Source organism: Monodon monoceros, unplaced genomic scaffold (assembly GCF_005190385.1).
Source record: "Monodon monoceros isolate NGI ecotype Baffin Bay Population unplaced genomic scaffold, NGI_Narwhal_1 Super_Scaffold_10, whole genome shotgun sequence".
Taxonomy (NCBI): domain Eukaryota; kingdom Metazoa; phylum Chordata; class Mammalia; order Artiodactyla; family Monodontidae; genus Monodon; species Monodon monoceros.
Genome location: NW_021703766.1, coordinates 26,518,750 through 26,534,214, shown reverse-complemented (window position 1 = coordinate 26,534,214; position 15,465 = coordinate 26,518,750). Strand labels below are relative to the sequence as shown.

Genomic DNA, 15,465 nt, shown 5'->3' with positions numbered 1-15,465 from the left:
TCACATCAAAAAATAAGTTTCTAATTAAAAACTTATATTAATTAAAAAATTAGGGTCTTTTGTTAACTCAGTGGTAACTAGGTTACAGAGTTATTACAACATTTCACTCCTTAGGTTTTAGTACTCTAAACTTATACTCTGGCAATAAAAGGTTCAGATAGCTTAGGAGAAACATGTGGTTACTAGAGGGGGAAAAAATGTAACCTTTACTTCAACATTAAGTTAAAAGCCAAAATATGTGGGGCTTCCCTGGTGGCACAGTGGTTCAGAGTCCGCCTGCCGATGCAGGGGACACGGGTTCGTGTCCTGGTCCGGGAGGATCCCACATGCTGCGGAGCGGCTGGGCCCGTGAGCCATGGCCTCTGAGCCTGTGTGTCCGGGGCCTGTGCTCCGCAACGGGAGAGGCCCGTGTACCGCAAAAAAAAAAAAAAAAAAAAAAAGCCAAAATATGTGGAAAAGTTTTAGGGATTTACTATCATTTCCAAGGTAGGTGCAAAAAGGCAGAACATATACCTGAATCTGGTGTGTGAAATATTCTACCTTTATTATACCAACCTTGAGTAATTCATAAAGCTATGAGTTTTGATCTAAGCCTAAGTTCTTCAGAATGTGGTTAACACACTTTTAATATTTATACTATCATCTGATAATACAATCCTTACTGAATAATTCAACTAACTTTACAAGTACAAATATCCTCATTGCAATCTGACTAAATTAATGTAATGTTTTTCTCTTCCCAACTTTGGATATGAGCGCAATTTTTCACGATTTAGTTCAAGCAGCTTTCCTTTATCATAGTGACTCCAAAACACCTTATATACACTAAGGCACGATGAGGCTTACAAATAATCTGCACCCCTACCCACCAACCCCCTTACCTGGAAGCTGTGATGAAAGTCCTCCAATACCACTGAATGCAGTTGTCTGATTTGGGGTTGAAAGGGGTGGAAATGCTTTTGCTGGTGACTGTGGGGTACTGAATGCAGAACCCAAATTTGGAGGAAAGCCCTGCATACTCTGGGTGTGAGGGGCAGCTGAACCACCTATACTAAGAGATGCCATTCCAGCAAGAGGGTCAATCTAAAGAAAAACATTATAAAAACGTATTAAACATACTTCAAGCAAAGGCAGACAAACGACACAGGTAAAGCAATCTTTAGCAACAGCTCTTCAAATGCTTTATATAAACTGCAAAACCACACACAATCTTGATGATGCTTAAATCCCCAAATCAAGAGTACCAGTCATTTTTCTTATTATATCATAGATGGACTAGGTTTAGAGAGTTAGCCCCTGCCAAAGAACCAGAGCCACAATATGAGGGCTATAAAACTTCAAGAATAACATTTCATACGAATTTCTCTGAAGCTGTACTACTAAACATTTAGTAGTGACATGGGGCAGTCCGTAAAATTTCCCGTAAGCCCCTTTAAAAGAAATCTCTCAATGCAAGTTATTTAACTTTCAACACAATAAAAGCATTAGAAATTAGAAATCTAGTCAAAACAAATATATCTAGTCAAAATTTGAGAATCTTGGGGTTGGAGATCAGCTCTGATTAAAAAAAAACAAAAAACAAAACCAAAAAAAACCCCAAAACAAAAACAGAAACAAAAAACAAGGTATACTATTCACCAAAAGATTTTATAAAATATCTAATAACTGCACTTCTAAGCTTCTTAGTTTGTGGCATTATTTCAGACCTTTGTGACTATAGAAAATAATACACAAAATGCCTTTTATAAAGTGGTCACTGAAGAATCACTAAATGCTCTTTCTTTTCTTAAAATAAACCCCAATCTGCCATTCAATGCAGCTGAAAATAGAAGCGGAATACGTTGCTCCCAGAGAGAAGGGGGTGGTTGGTGTCAGGGAGTAACTTAAATGTACCTTGTTTTTAAAAGAGCAGTTCAGTTGAGAGCTGAAGAGCCCCAGTTATAACAAGTCCTTATGCTCTAGCACTGTTGCTTGGCCCGTGAAGCTACAAACAAGACACATCAGGTTCAAAGGCAGTGCTTATTTCTCAAGTCTAAGTTATTCTTATCTTAAAAAGAAGCCCTAAATAAGTTGTTTTGTATCTTTCCTCTCATAGTCATGTTCTTTCTACTTAATGATTAAAATCTGTTCTCAACCACAATGCCTATTTACGGATCTCCTTTAAGTGGATACTAGACATGCAGTTATCTAAAATATAATAAATTCAGACAAAAATTTCCTTTGAGTAGATTATTAATGATGATGTACAAGTTTATTCTATTCCAAGTCTATGAACAAATGGAGATGTACCAAGTGTAGTGTTCATTTACCTGAACAGGAGAAATGGCATCTAAGCTGCTAGCACTAGGAGGGCGTCCTTTTGGCATAACTCCAGGTGGTGGCTGTCTGGCCTTGTTCATAACATTACTGCAGTTGGCTACCATGGTGAGGATGGTTTCTGATAACTCCTGAGAAACACTCCTTAAGAGAAATGAAAAGTGAAAAACATCACTTATTATTTCCTAGAACACCTAAATAAACAAATCTAGGTTTCTAATAAAGAAAACTTGCTAAAACCTATGGCCAAATTTCCACCATATCCCATGTTTTTGCACCTGTCATTAATCACCAGGATTTTCTGAGCACTGGCTTTCTCTTGAAAATATTTTTTACACCTCTGAAATGAAGCCTTGCGTATAGTGTTGCCTATGTATTTTGAAATACTACTCTTAAGAAACATTCCATATCCTCAACTACTTCATCAAAAATTATGCCCAAATCTGGACATATCAAAGTAAACAGGTAAGCAATTTTTAGACTAGGTTCTCATAGTCAAAAATAAGACTTTTATTTAAGTATAGATAAAAATGCCATACCCATAGTCACTAACTATATTTGGCAAGCACATACAGAATTGACTGACTTCTAAAATGTCAAATAGGATGCGTGGGTTCGATCCTTCGTCAGAGAACTAAGATCCTGCATGCTGTGCAGGGTGGCCAACAAAAACAGCACTACATCAAAATCTACAATTTTTTTATTTTTGCCAACATGAAAAAAATGAATGGTTCAAATATGGACTAGAGGGAGGGGACAATGTAGGGGCAGGGGATTAAGAGGTACAAACTATTATGTATAAAATAAGCTACAAGGTTATATTGTACAATACAAGAAATACAGCCAGTATTTTATAATAACCATAAATGAAGTATAACCTTTAAAAATTATGAATTAGTACACCTGTGACATATAATATTGTAAACCAAGGATATTCAATAAAAATAAAAAATATGGGCTACAAATGAAAATGAACAATGAGTTATTTTTACATCCACTGAAGCAAGGGAGAAAAATATTACAGACCATGGAAAAGAAAAGAGAGATGTCAACTCCTAACGGTGTGGACCTACTTATTTAAGTTAGTAGTAAGTAGTAAAACCATTAATTTCCAAAAGGTATTTCAAACAGAAGAACATGAGTAGCTGTCTCTAGCCTCTATGTATCTGGGTTAAAAATACCCACCTCCCCTGCAATTAAAACTTCATGTTAAAAAAACTTCATGGAGATAGCCATATTTCAACTTTCAGATTAGCTACAAGACAATGGGGAAATAGACCAACTGCCTCTGGTTATACTAAAAGGAGAACTTGCTATAGAGAAAACTTTTGCACCTAACAAAATTACACATGCATTTCCCTTTAACGTAACAATTACTTCTGGTGGGCCCAAATATACACTGGCAAAAATGATGGATGCAAAATGCTATTCGTTGCAACATTATTTGTGACACAGAGTGGAATAAACAGAATATCTACCAATGGGTACTGATTTACTAAGGCACAAAACATCTATTCAGTGGAGTACAACAGATTAATTACAAGGAATAAGGAAACTATAATTTCATGGCGTGGACTCTGGGATATATGATCAAATGAAAGAAGCATAGTGCAATAAGTATATAATATACTACCTTTTCTACCGGAAAGAGGAAAATATATACTTTTCTAACACAGAGATAACCCACAAAAAAACAAAAATGGTTAACTACAGGCGAATAAAAGAACAAGGTGTTAAAGTTCAGTGGGTTTAACAGTGTTAAAGTTAGTGTTAAAGCTGTGCCTAAACATGCACACAGAATCACAGGGTAAAGAATAGCTTATTGATTCCAGAGTTTAAGAAAATCTCCAATCTTAGCTGAACACAAGGCTTACCCAAACAGAGATTTCAGGGACCAAAGATGACAAAGAATACAGACATTACTGAATTTGTTCAGAAAAGAGCAATAACAAAACAAAAAACGCTTGTGTGGGGGTAAAATCTGATTTCAAGAATTGCCACATTATTTAAACTTTCCAGTTTTCGACCACAAATTATAAGACACGCACACACACACACACACAAAGGCATGGCCCGTACATAGGGAAAAAATGCTATCCAGAGAAACTGTCCCTCAGGAAGAACGGATGTTGGACTTAACCAGACAAAGACTTTAAATCAGCTATTTTAACTATGTTCAAAGAAAAAGAAAGTCAAAAGAACTACAGGGCCATTTCTCCACCTGTCTGGAAGGACATCGCTGTTGAGCTGTCAAGGAGAAAAACTACCATGGCTTCCAGTTCTTTGACAAAACCTCAGATGCGTGGCCTTCTGGCCAAGCGTCTGTGATTTCATATTGCTGGAGCATTCATTATCTCCTTGGGAATTGCAGCTTTCTGTAAGTTTGCTGTGGCTGAACCAAGAAAGAAGGCCTATGCAGACTTCTACAGAAATTATGATTCCATACAAGATTTTGAGGAGATGAGGAAGGCTGGTATCTTTCAGAGTGTGAAGTGATTTTGGAACATAAAGAATTTCTTTGTGTTGAGTTCCATGGAAGTTTGTCACTTACCTGTGTTCCTGAACTATGAAACTATGAACTATTAATGTCTGGGCTAAGGAATAGCTTCTCTTGATAAATAAATGATTAACAAAAACAACAAAAAAAGAACTACAGGAAGTCTGAAAAAGATGTCTCAAAAAACAGTGTATCAATACAAATTTAAAAAGAAGAAAGTAAAATAACTGAAATGAGAACTTCACTACGGGTTCCCAACAGCAGATTCAAGCACGTAAAAAGCATCCAAGAACTTGAATATAGTCCAATAAAGACTGAAAAACTGAAAGGAAAAAAAATAAACACAGACTGAGACATGTGCAACACTACCAAAGGTACCAACAAAACATAATGAGAGGAGATAGAAAGGGGTAGAAAGAGTATTTGTTGATAAAATGGCTGAAAACTTTCCGAATTTGATGAAAATTAATTGACCCATCCAAGAAGCTCAACGAATTCCAAGTAATATAAGCTCAAAGAAATCCATGCCTAGAAACAACATAATCAAGCTGTTGAAAGAAATAAATCTTAGCAGCAGCAAGAGGGGCAACTTATATACAAGGGAGCCTTGAAAAAAATTAATAGCTATGGAAGCCAGAAAGTAGTGGGACGGCATATTCAAAGTGTTGAAGAAAAAGTAATGTCAAGCAGAAATCCTTTATTTGACAAAACTATTCTTCAAATATAAAGGAAAAATTAAGATATTCTCAGATAAACAAAAGCTGAGGTAATTCATCGTTAACAGACCTGCCCTAATAGGAAATAATAGAGTGACTTTCCTGGTGGCACAGTGGTTAAGACTCTGCCGCACTACCAATGCAGGGGACCTGGGTTCGATCCCTGGTCAGGGAACTAGATCCCACATGCATGCTGCAACTAAGAGTTTGCATGCCACAACTAAGGAGACCATGAGCCGCAACTAATACCCAGCACAACCAAATAAACAAATACATAAATACTTTTTAAAAAAGGGGTTAAGAAATAATAGAAACCCTTTGGGCTGAAATGAAGACACTATACAGTAACTTGAATCTGTATGAAAAAACAGAGCACCCGTAAAGGGACGTAAGTAAATATAAAACACATTTTAACTGTATTTCTCGCTTATATATAACCTTTTTATCTCCTACTTGGCTTAAAGGACAATGATTACATTAAACAATAACATCAAATCTTTTGATGGGCACACAACATATAAAGATACTATTTGACAATAGCAGCACTTTGTTTTTGTTTTTTTATTCTTTGTGGTACGCGGGCCCCTCATCGCTGCGGCCTCTCCTGCCGTGGAGCACAGGCTCCGGACGGGCAGGCCCAGCGGCCACAGCTCACGGGCCCAGCCGCTCCGCAGCACGTGGGACCCTCCTGGACCGGGGCACAAACCCACGTCCCCTGCATCGGCAGGCGGACTCCCAACCACTGCGCCACCAGGGAAGCCCAATAGCAGCACTTTGAAGGAGGAAAGGAACAGAACCGTTTAGAGGAAATTTTTGTATCTTACTGAAATTCAGTTGGTGTTAATTGGAACTACATTGTTTTGAGTTAAAAATGTTAATTTTAATACCCAAAGGAAAAAAGAAACTCAAAAACATGTCAAAGTTAACAGCAAGGAAATTAAGATGATACACTAGAAAGATCTATTTAATACTAAAGGAGGAGACTTCCCTGGTGGTCCAGTGGTTAAGAATCCACCTGCCAATGCAGGGGACATGGGTTCGAGCCCTGGTCCGGGAAGATAGCACATGCTGCAGAGCAACTAAGCCCCTGTGCCACAACTACTGAGCCTGCACTCTAGAGCCCGCGAGCCACAACTACTGAGCCCACACGCCACAACTACCAAAGCCTGCATGCCTAGAGCCCATGCTCCGCAACAAGAGAAGCCACCGCAATGAGAAGCCCACGCACAACGAAGAGCAGCCCCCTGCTCGCCGCAACTAGAGAAAGCCTGCACGCAGCAACGAAGATCCAATGCAGCCAAAAATAAATAAATAAAGACAAAACAAAACAAAAAAAAACACTAAAGGAGGCAGTAATGGAGGAATGGAGATGCAAAACAGACATACGACATATAGAAAAACTAAGCAAAAGAGCATGGGTAAATCCTACCTTAGCAGTAATTATGTCAAATGTAAATAAATTAAATACTCCAATTAAAAGGCAGAAACGGTCAAAATGGATTTTTAAAAAATAATCCAATTATATGCTGTCTAAAGGAGACACTTTAGATTTTTTAAAAACACATATAACTTGAAAGTAAAAAATGAAAAAAGGTATGCCTTGCAAACCTTAACCAAAAGAGAACTACAATGACTATATAAGTTTCAGACAAGATCGCCTTTAAGAAAAAAATTAATAGACAAAGATACTTTATAATAATAAAAAGGCCAATCCAACAGAAAGACATACATACTTACAAACAGAGTCCCAAAACATATGAAGGGAGAATTAAAGGGAGAAATAGGTAATTCAAAAATATAGCTGGAGGCTTCTATACCCCACTTTCAGTAATGTGTACAGTCAACAATACTTTATTATAAACTTCAAAGTTGCTGAGAGCCTAGATCTTAATTGTTCTCACCACAAAACATAAATGATAATTATATAACATGACAGAGATGTTAGCATAAAAAAGCCTAACCTTCCAATTAATAAATTTTTTAAAAGCTCAAACTAAACCCAAAATAAGCAGAAGGAAGGAAATAATAAAGTTTAGAGCTGCAATAAACTAAATGGAAGACTTGAATTACTAAAACCAGAAATTGAAAGAGAGGACATTACTACCAACATTACAGAACCAAGAAAGATTATGGGGTATCATATAAAACAATCGTATGCTAACAAATTAGATAAGCTAGATGAAATAGACAAATTCCTAGAAAGACACAAACTACTGAATCTAACTCCAGAAGAAACAGAAAATCTCAACACAGCAATAACAAGTAGAGATACTGAATTAGTAAACAACATCCACCCACAAGAAAAAGCCCAAGACCAGGGGGATTCACTGAATTCTATGGAACATTTAAAGAATTAACACCAAACCTTCTCACAAAAATTAGAAGACTGGACACTTATCAACTCATTATATGAGGCCAATATTATCCTGATACCAAAACCAAAGACAATACAAGAAAACTACAGAACAATATCCCTTAGGAATACAGACACAAAAATGCTCACCAAATACTAGCAAACTGAATTCAGCAGCATATAAAAAGGAAGTGTATACAAAGACCAAGTGAGATTTATCCCAGGAAGGCAAGGTTTTTTAACATCCAAAAAATCAATTAACATAACATACCACACCAACAGAATAAAAAACAAAAACCACATGATCATCTCAATAGATGCAGACAGAAACATTGACAAAATGCTTTAATGAAAAAACACCAAACAGGGACTTCCCTGGCAGTCCAGTGGTTAAGACTCTGAACTTCCACTGCAGGGAGCATAGGTTCCATCCCTGGGTCAGGGATCTAGGATCCCGTGTGCCTTGAGGCGCAACCAAAGCCAAACCAAACCAAACTCATCACTCACACACACACACCCACAAACTAACTAGGAACCCCCCCCTCAATGTGAAATATAACTATAAAAAACCCACAGCTAACATCATAGTTAATTCTGAAACACTGGATACTTTTCTCCTAAATCAGGAACAAGATAAGGCTGTCTGCTCTTACCACTTCTATCCAACTTTAGACTGGAGGTTCATGACTTGTACAAAATACCTATCAATAAGCATAACAAAAGAAGTGCAAACATACTGAAAGAAATCAGAGCCCTAAAGAAATGGGTAAATATCTCAGATTCATGAATTGGAAGGCTTAATACTGTTAAAATGGCACTATCCCCCCAAATGATCTAAAGATTCTACATAATCCTTATCAAAATCTCACTGGGCTATGTAATTTATTTGCAGAAATTGACAAGATGACCCTAAAATTCTTATGAAAATTCAAGGGACGCAGAATGACCAAAACAATCATGAAAAAGTAGAGCAAAGTTGGAGAACTCACACTTCCCAATTTTAAAAGTTACTAAAAAGCAACAGTAATCAAGACAGTGTGGTACTGGCATAAGGATAGACAAGATCAATGGAATAGAACTAAGAGCCCCAAAATAAACTCATGTATTATGTGTAACTGATCTTTTAGAAGACAATTCCACAGGGACAGACCAGTCTCTTCAACAAATGGTGTTAGGACAAATGAATATTCACATGCAAAACTATGCATTTGGGACCCTGTCTCACACCACATACAAAAAAATTAACTCAAACAGATCTCATACATATTTTATGTAATATATATAGTACTTTGGACTTAAAAACCACTGGATTACCTTAGATGTTGTCACTTTTAATCATTCAACCCCTTTTCCTCAAATCAACAATTATCCATTCAATCCAATTCCAATATTAAACAGTCATTTTCAAGCATGCTATTCTTACCCTGCACAAGCTTGTAAACAGGCCAACATTGTCGCCAGAGTTTCTGGAGGAAGTTGAGCACTTTTGGGCTGATCTTTCTCTGGTGCAAGTCCACCCAAAATAGAAGGACACCGTCTCTTTAAAAAAGTCATACAAGCCTGGATAAAAGGCTCCTGGAAAAGAGAAAGTCTCTCTGTATTTGAAATTCATCATTAATTGCTTTCAGATAAGACTAAGCACTATGACTAAAATCCAGAATACAATAACATCTTCATTGCCACTTTCTTAAGCTATCTTGACCATCAAAAATTAAAAGCAGTAATAAACAGACAAATCCTTACTCCATGCTCTCGAATTTTATCTGTGAGCCACTTGTCAAGTTTGAGGTATTCACGACGTGAAGCAAGTGCAGCAAGGTCAATAACAAAGGCAAATGGAGTACCATTTAGCAGCATTGACAAGGCCTAAAGAAAAAGGATATTAGAAACTACGAGTCAAGCAACTGAGTGACTTTTCTGTCCTATTTTCTGTTTCCAGTTTTTATTTTCACAAACAAGTCTAAATAAAACATACTGCTAATATTTTCTTAGTCATAATTTTTTAAACAGCTTAGTAGAAATCAATGGTAACACTTGTCCCTACTTAAAATAAGATCACATTTCAAAGACAAACACATGACTTTACCTTCAAAATAAACTTTACCCTGTGTTTTTTCAAATAATTTAACCTAAAGCAAAGCAAAACACAAAAGCGTGAAAAATTATTCTTACCCATTTTTAAAAATCTAAACTCAGGCTTACTCTAACCTAAGTACAACTACAACACCATTACCAGTGATCAAAGACATCAAGAATCACACTATTTATCAAAAGACCCTGTTAATGCTAATGAAATCTGCAAAAGGGTTGAAAGCCAACGAGTTTCTCCAAAAATTCTATCTCACAGATTACATCTGAGGTCAATTATCACTTGCTTTAAAACAGCCTTACAAATATCACAGAAGACCAAACAAAATTCAGTGAAATGTAAATGAAAACATTTTTACATTTCTAAAACCACTCTTCTTCCAATCTCTTTCTACAATACAAGGAAAAATTCTAAATCTCAACCATTCTAGCTAAGAGCTAGTTACATGTGAATTATTCCTAAAGCACCTATGTTACATAAAAATGTTATTTTTTACCATTAATAAATAAAAAACGTTAATCTGTCCCTCCAAGCTCACCTTCAAGTCCTGGGCCACATCAAGTATTCGAGACAATTTGGCCTGGTCATACTGTTCCCCTCGCATGTACCATTCTGCCATCGCATGCATGATAAGTTGGCGGATTGAGGGAGACTGTCCCTAAGAAAAGAAAAAGGAGGGTTAAATAGCAATACTACTGACCATTTTGATAGGCTGTTGCAAATGCTATTGCAAATGCTGATTTTACTTGTATTTATGTAAAAATGAGGTGTATCAGTGCAGACAACAAAGCTCAAGCCTTAAGCATTGATTACAGTGACGTTTATTTTGTGGGAAAGCAGTTTTGTCCATATTTCCCAAATGAGGCCTACCCCAAAACCCTGGGGTCATGTAGTCACATACAACAAATTTATTTGTACTATAAAAGTCTGCCTATACATTTTCAAAGCCGAAGTATGATGAGAATATGAGGATGCATCAAGTTTATATGATCCCTTAAATTAAATCACAAATCACTGGCCTATAAAAACAAAACAGTTTACGGTAATCATCTCTCATGCTGCACAGGGTAGTGTTTTATCAGTATTTCTGGAACTAGAGTTTGTACTTCTAAATCTAGCTATTTTCACAAATGATCATGCTCATTTTTTGTAATTATTCAATTTCTTTTTTTAGCGGAAAACAGCCTGTCTTTGAAGACTGATCTAAAGGTGTGCAGTTGAATGGTAATTTAGAAAATGTTCCTCACAGAAGCAACAGCAAGGCAATTACTATCACTGTCTAAATCACTTTCCAGTAACTGTCTTAGACTGACAGAAAGTCCTAGCAAAACAAGTATCTAACCAGGAGTGGAGATACAAGTCCTTCCACTCTGCCCTTTCCACCTCACAGATGTGGTGAGAAAAGCCTAAGAATGTCTGGGCTACAAACTTTTGGTTAAATGTCTGATAAACATTACTGTCTGTCATGTGATTTGAGTCTCTAGAAATGGAGTTGGTCTGACTGAAAGGCATGCAACCAAGGCTAATGTTTTTCATTTATAAAGTCTTATCTGAATTTTTAAAAGCACTTGTTTATAACAAACTACAGCAAGAATATCTTAAAAAGGGAAGGGCACATTGATATAAAGGGGAAGATGACTGCTTTTTCTTAAAGCTTCTACATATATCTTTATTTAAAATGTAGGCTATGGGGGGGAGGAATCAATGGACAAGAGAGTATTTGTCAAATATATTCTACAGAATTGGCAAGGGGTGGGGGGTGCAGGAGCACAAGGGCTTGAAATCTCAGCAGGAACCAAAATAAAATTTAAATGCTGGATCTGGATAAAACAAAATTATGTCAATTAAACCATTTTTGTTTTTGTTTTTTGCGGTACGCGGGCCTCTCACCGCTGCGGCCTCTCCCGCTGCGGAGCACAGGCTCCGGACGCGCAGGCTCAGAGGCCATGGCTCACGGGCCCAGCCACTCCGCAGCATGTGGGATCTTCCCGGACCGGGTCACGAACCCGTGTCCCCTGCATCGGCAGGCGGACTCTCAACCACTGAGCCACCAGGGAAGCCCTCAATTAAAACTGTTTTATGATCTTCTTCCATTTACTGTTAAAAAGTGAAATGAGAACCTTCTGGTTCTATGATAAATGATTAAGCTCTTTACTGCTATCGAAAGGATACTGGTACACTAGCAATACAGACCTTTCATAATACTGATTTTTTTTAATTGTCTTGCCTCCTTGCTCTTTCAAGTTTTATACTTTAATGCCCACATGATGCTAAAAGATAAAATAAGTTTTATAGAAGTGTGACTTTTTCAGTGTCAAAATTCCATGATTAACAATTTCTCTAGGTGAACATCATCAAAAGAATGTCAATTATGCAGAAATAGAATCACAGATGTAGAAAACAAACTTGCAGTTACCAAGGGGGTAAGGGGAGGGTGCACTGGGATGAACTGGGAGATTGGGATTCATATATACACACTACTAGTATAAAACAGATTAACTAATGAGAACCTACTGTACAAAAACTCTACTCAATGCTCTGTGGTGACCTAAATGGGAAGGAAATCTAAAAAAGAGTGGATAGGGCTTCCCTTGTGGCGCAGTGGTTGAGAATCCGCCTGCCAATGCAGGGGACATGGGTTCGAGCCTTGGTCCAGGAAGATCCCACATGCCACGGAGCAACTAAGCCTGTGTGCCACAACTACTGAGCCTGTGCTCTGGAGCCCGTGAGCCACAACTACTGAGCCCGCGTGCTGCAACTAATGGAGCCCGCACACTCGAGCCCCTGCTCCGCAGGAAGAGAAGCCACAGCAATGAGAAGCCAACGCACCGCAACGAAGAGTAGCCGCCTCTCACCACAACTAGAGAAAGCCCACGCGCAGCAACGAAGACCCAATGCAGCCAAAAATTAAAATAAATTAAAAAAAATTAAGAAGTGGATATATGTATACATATAACTGATTGACTCTGCTGCACAACAGAAACTAACACAACATTGTAAAGCAGCTATACTCCAATAAAAATTAATAAAAAAAAGAAATGTCAGGACTTCCCTGGTGGTCCAGTGGTTAGGACTCCATGCTCCCAATGTAGGGGGCCTGGGTTTGATCCCTGGTCAGGGAACTAGACCCCCCAATGCCACAACCAAGACCCTGCATGTCACAACTAAAGATCCCACGTGCCGCAACTTAAACCTGGCACAGCCAAATTAAAAAAAAGAAAGAATGTCCATTATGGGGTGGGGGGAGATAAACTGGAAGATTGGGATTCACATATACACACTACTATATATAAAACAGATAACTAATAAGGACCTAATGTATAGCACAGGAAACTCTACTCAATACTCTGTAATGGCCTATATGGAAAATTAATCTGAAAAAGAGTGGATACATGTATATGTAATAACAGATTCACTTTGCTACACACCTGAAACTAACACAACACTGTAAATCAACTATATCCCAATAAAAATTAAAAAAAAAAAGAATGTCAGTTTATTAAGACAAAGAAATGGTCATATCTTACCTGCCCATGCCATGCATAGTGCAAAATTATAGCTGAGTTAGGGTGGTTTCCAAGGAAAATTGGCATCAGAGTGGAGATGAGTTCATGGCGCAAGGTGTGCCAGGAGGTGTTGATTTGTAGTAAGGCCAATACCAGCATGTCTGGACAGTGTTTGATAGGGAAGCTGAAGAGTTGTTTGACTTGCTCATATTGCCCTACCTCTGCGAGCCTCAGCAGAGATTCAATCAAATCCAAGCTCTTCCTAACAAGAATGGAAGTAAGATAGTCTATCAATGAAAATCTAAGTACACAAAATTCATTTTCCAAATAAGTGATACCAGCTATCAAGACAAAACCAAGTTGTCATCTTTTAATATTTGAAAAATATTTAAATTGGTGCTGTTCATCTCAAATATATAATGCTCGTATGCTTTCAAACTAATTTCAAATGCAGTCCAAATTAGAGAATACATGATGAAGGACAGCAGACACGACTGACCATGTGCACAACCATGGACCGCCTTACCAAAGAGTTACCATCAAAAACTTTTGTGATTAGAGTGCAAAATAAAAACAAACAGTAGCTTAGAAACAGTCAAAAATCCAACACAAATATAGATATAATTATACACAAGAAAAATTCTACATAAAAATGCAGCCTGACACAACACTGTAAATCAACTATACTTTCATTAAAAAAAAAAAAAGCCCAAACACTTACTTCAGTAACACCAAGTTTTTACTTAGGTGCACAATGCCCCCTATGAATTATTCTTGCCCCAAGAAGCTAAATGTGGTTGACTTCAATCAAGCCTCAAGGCTTTGCTACCCTTAGTCCATGAAAACTATGGGGATAGGGATCAAATTAAACACCATGAGGAAACAGATACCCCATACCACAGGGTAGACTATAGGATAACTGATCCTACTTCTCCATTAAATCGATGGCCAAGAATTATATTTAAGAAAAAAAAAAAAAACAGGGAGAAGAAAGACTTACAGCATAAAAGAAACTATGTGGACCTTGTTTGGACTCTCAATCATACAAACTGTTAAAAAGCACTCTTGAGACAATTAGGGAAACCTGAATATATAGCTACATTAAGGAATTATTAAATGTATATGACATTTCAAATTTCATAAAATGGAAAGAGGCCTTTATCTGTTAAAATGAAGACATACTGCCGTACACATTAGACTTAACAGGAGAAAAAAAAACTATCCTGTACATCCAATGTTGGCTAGCACCTGGGGAAAGGACACACTTCAGAAAAAACCACTGCTTCGGTCCATCTTTCAGAACAGGGATCAGCAAACTACATCCACAAGCCAAATCTCACCCACTGCCTATTTCTGTAAATACTGTTTTGTTGGAACAGAGCCACACCCATATTTACATTGTGCTACAATTAAAGAGTTAAGTAGTTTCTACAGAGACCATCTGGCCTGTAAAGCCCTTTACACGAAGTTTACCATCCTTTGTTTATAAGATGTGTCCCAGGGGAGTATGGTTGGAAAAAATGGAAGAAACATTATAAAGTAGATGTCTTTGGGGGCCAATCCAGTCCATGCCCACTCTGCACAGCTGTGGGTGTATTATAACAGTGATGGAAGTACTTTTACCATCCTTATCTCACATCCCCAGAGAGGGGTTAGTTCCAGAAGAAACCAACTGAGCCAGTCAGATTCTCCAGCAGAAATTTTGAATTGAAACTCAGAGAAATAGATAATTCAGCTTAAAGTTTTAGATTTCATCCACTGGTCATTTTGAGCCACTTACAAAAGAAAGCAAGCAAGCAAATCTACAGAGAGAAGAAAGGGATTTAACATTAAGGGAGAAGTAAAAACCTCCTTCTAATATTTGATTGTTACAGAAAATATACAATGGCAGGCATTACAAGAGGAAAGATGTATCTAGTGATAAGGAGACTAAATATAGATTTTCATCCACCAACACCCTACTATATAAAAATTTAGGGTAAGTAGGC

General features: G+C 37.5%; 1 protein-coding gene, 1 non-coding gene and 1 pseudogene across 8 annotated transcripts in view; 1 reads left to right on the top strand and 2 right to left on the bottom strand.

The window, feature by feature from the left end:
- The window catches only part of CNOT1 (CCR4-NOT transcription complex subunit 1), a 98,939-nt gene that overhangs the window by 32,723 nt on the left and 50,751 nt on the right, over window positions 1-15,465 (bottom strand). For all 7 annotated transcript variants that reach the window (XM_029237333.1, XM_029237283.1, XM_029237297.1 and 4 more), the window contains 6 exons: window positions 13,499-13,739; window positions 10,510-10,629; window positions 9,626-9,748; window positions 9,306-9,457; window positions 2,310-2,460; window positions 882-1,083 (listed from right to left, as the gene is read on the bottom strand). In XM_029237333.1, the coding sequence (XP_029093166.1) occupies window positions 882-1,083; window positions 2,310-2,460; window positions 9,306-9,457; window positions 9,626-9,748; window positions 10,510-10,629; window positions 13,499-13,739 (989 nt within the window). The remainder of the gene's footprint in view (window positions 1-881; window positions 1,084-2,309; window positions 2,461-9,305; window positions 9,458-9,625; window positions 9,749-10,509; window positions 10,630-13,498; window positions 13,740-15,465) is intronic.
- Window positions 1,886-2,021, bottom strand: LOC114890126. Its single transcript, XR_003792256.1, has one exon. It is a non-coding gene; the product is annotated as a small nucleolar RNA SNORA50 (small nucleolar RNA).
- On the top strand, window positions 4,297-5,169 carry LOC114904033 (annotated as a pseudogene).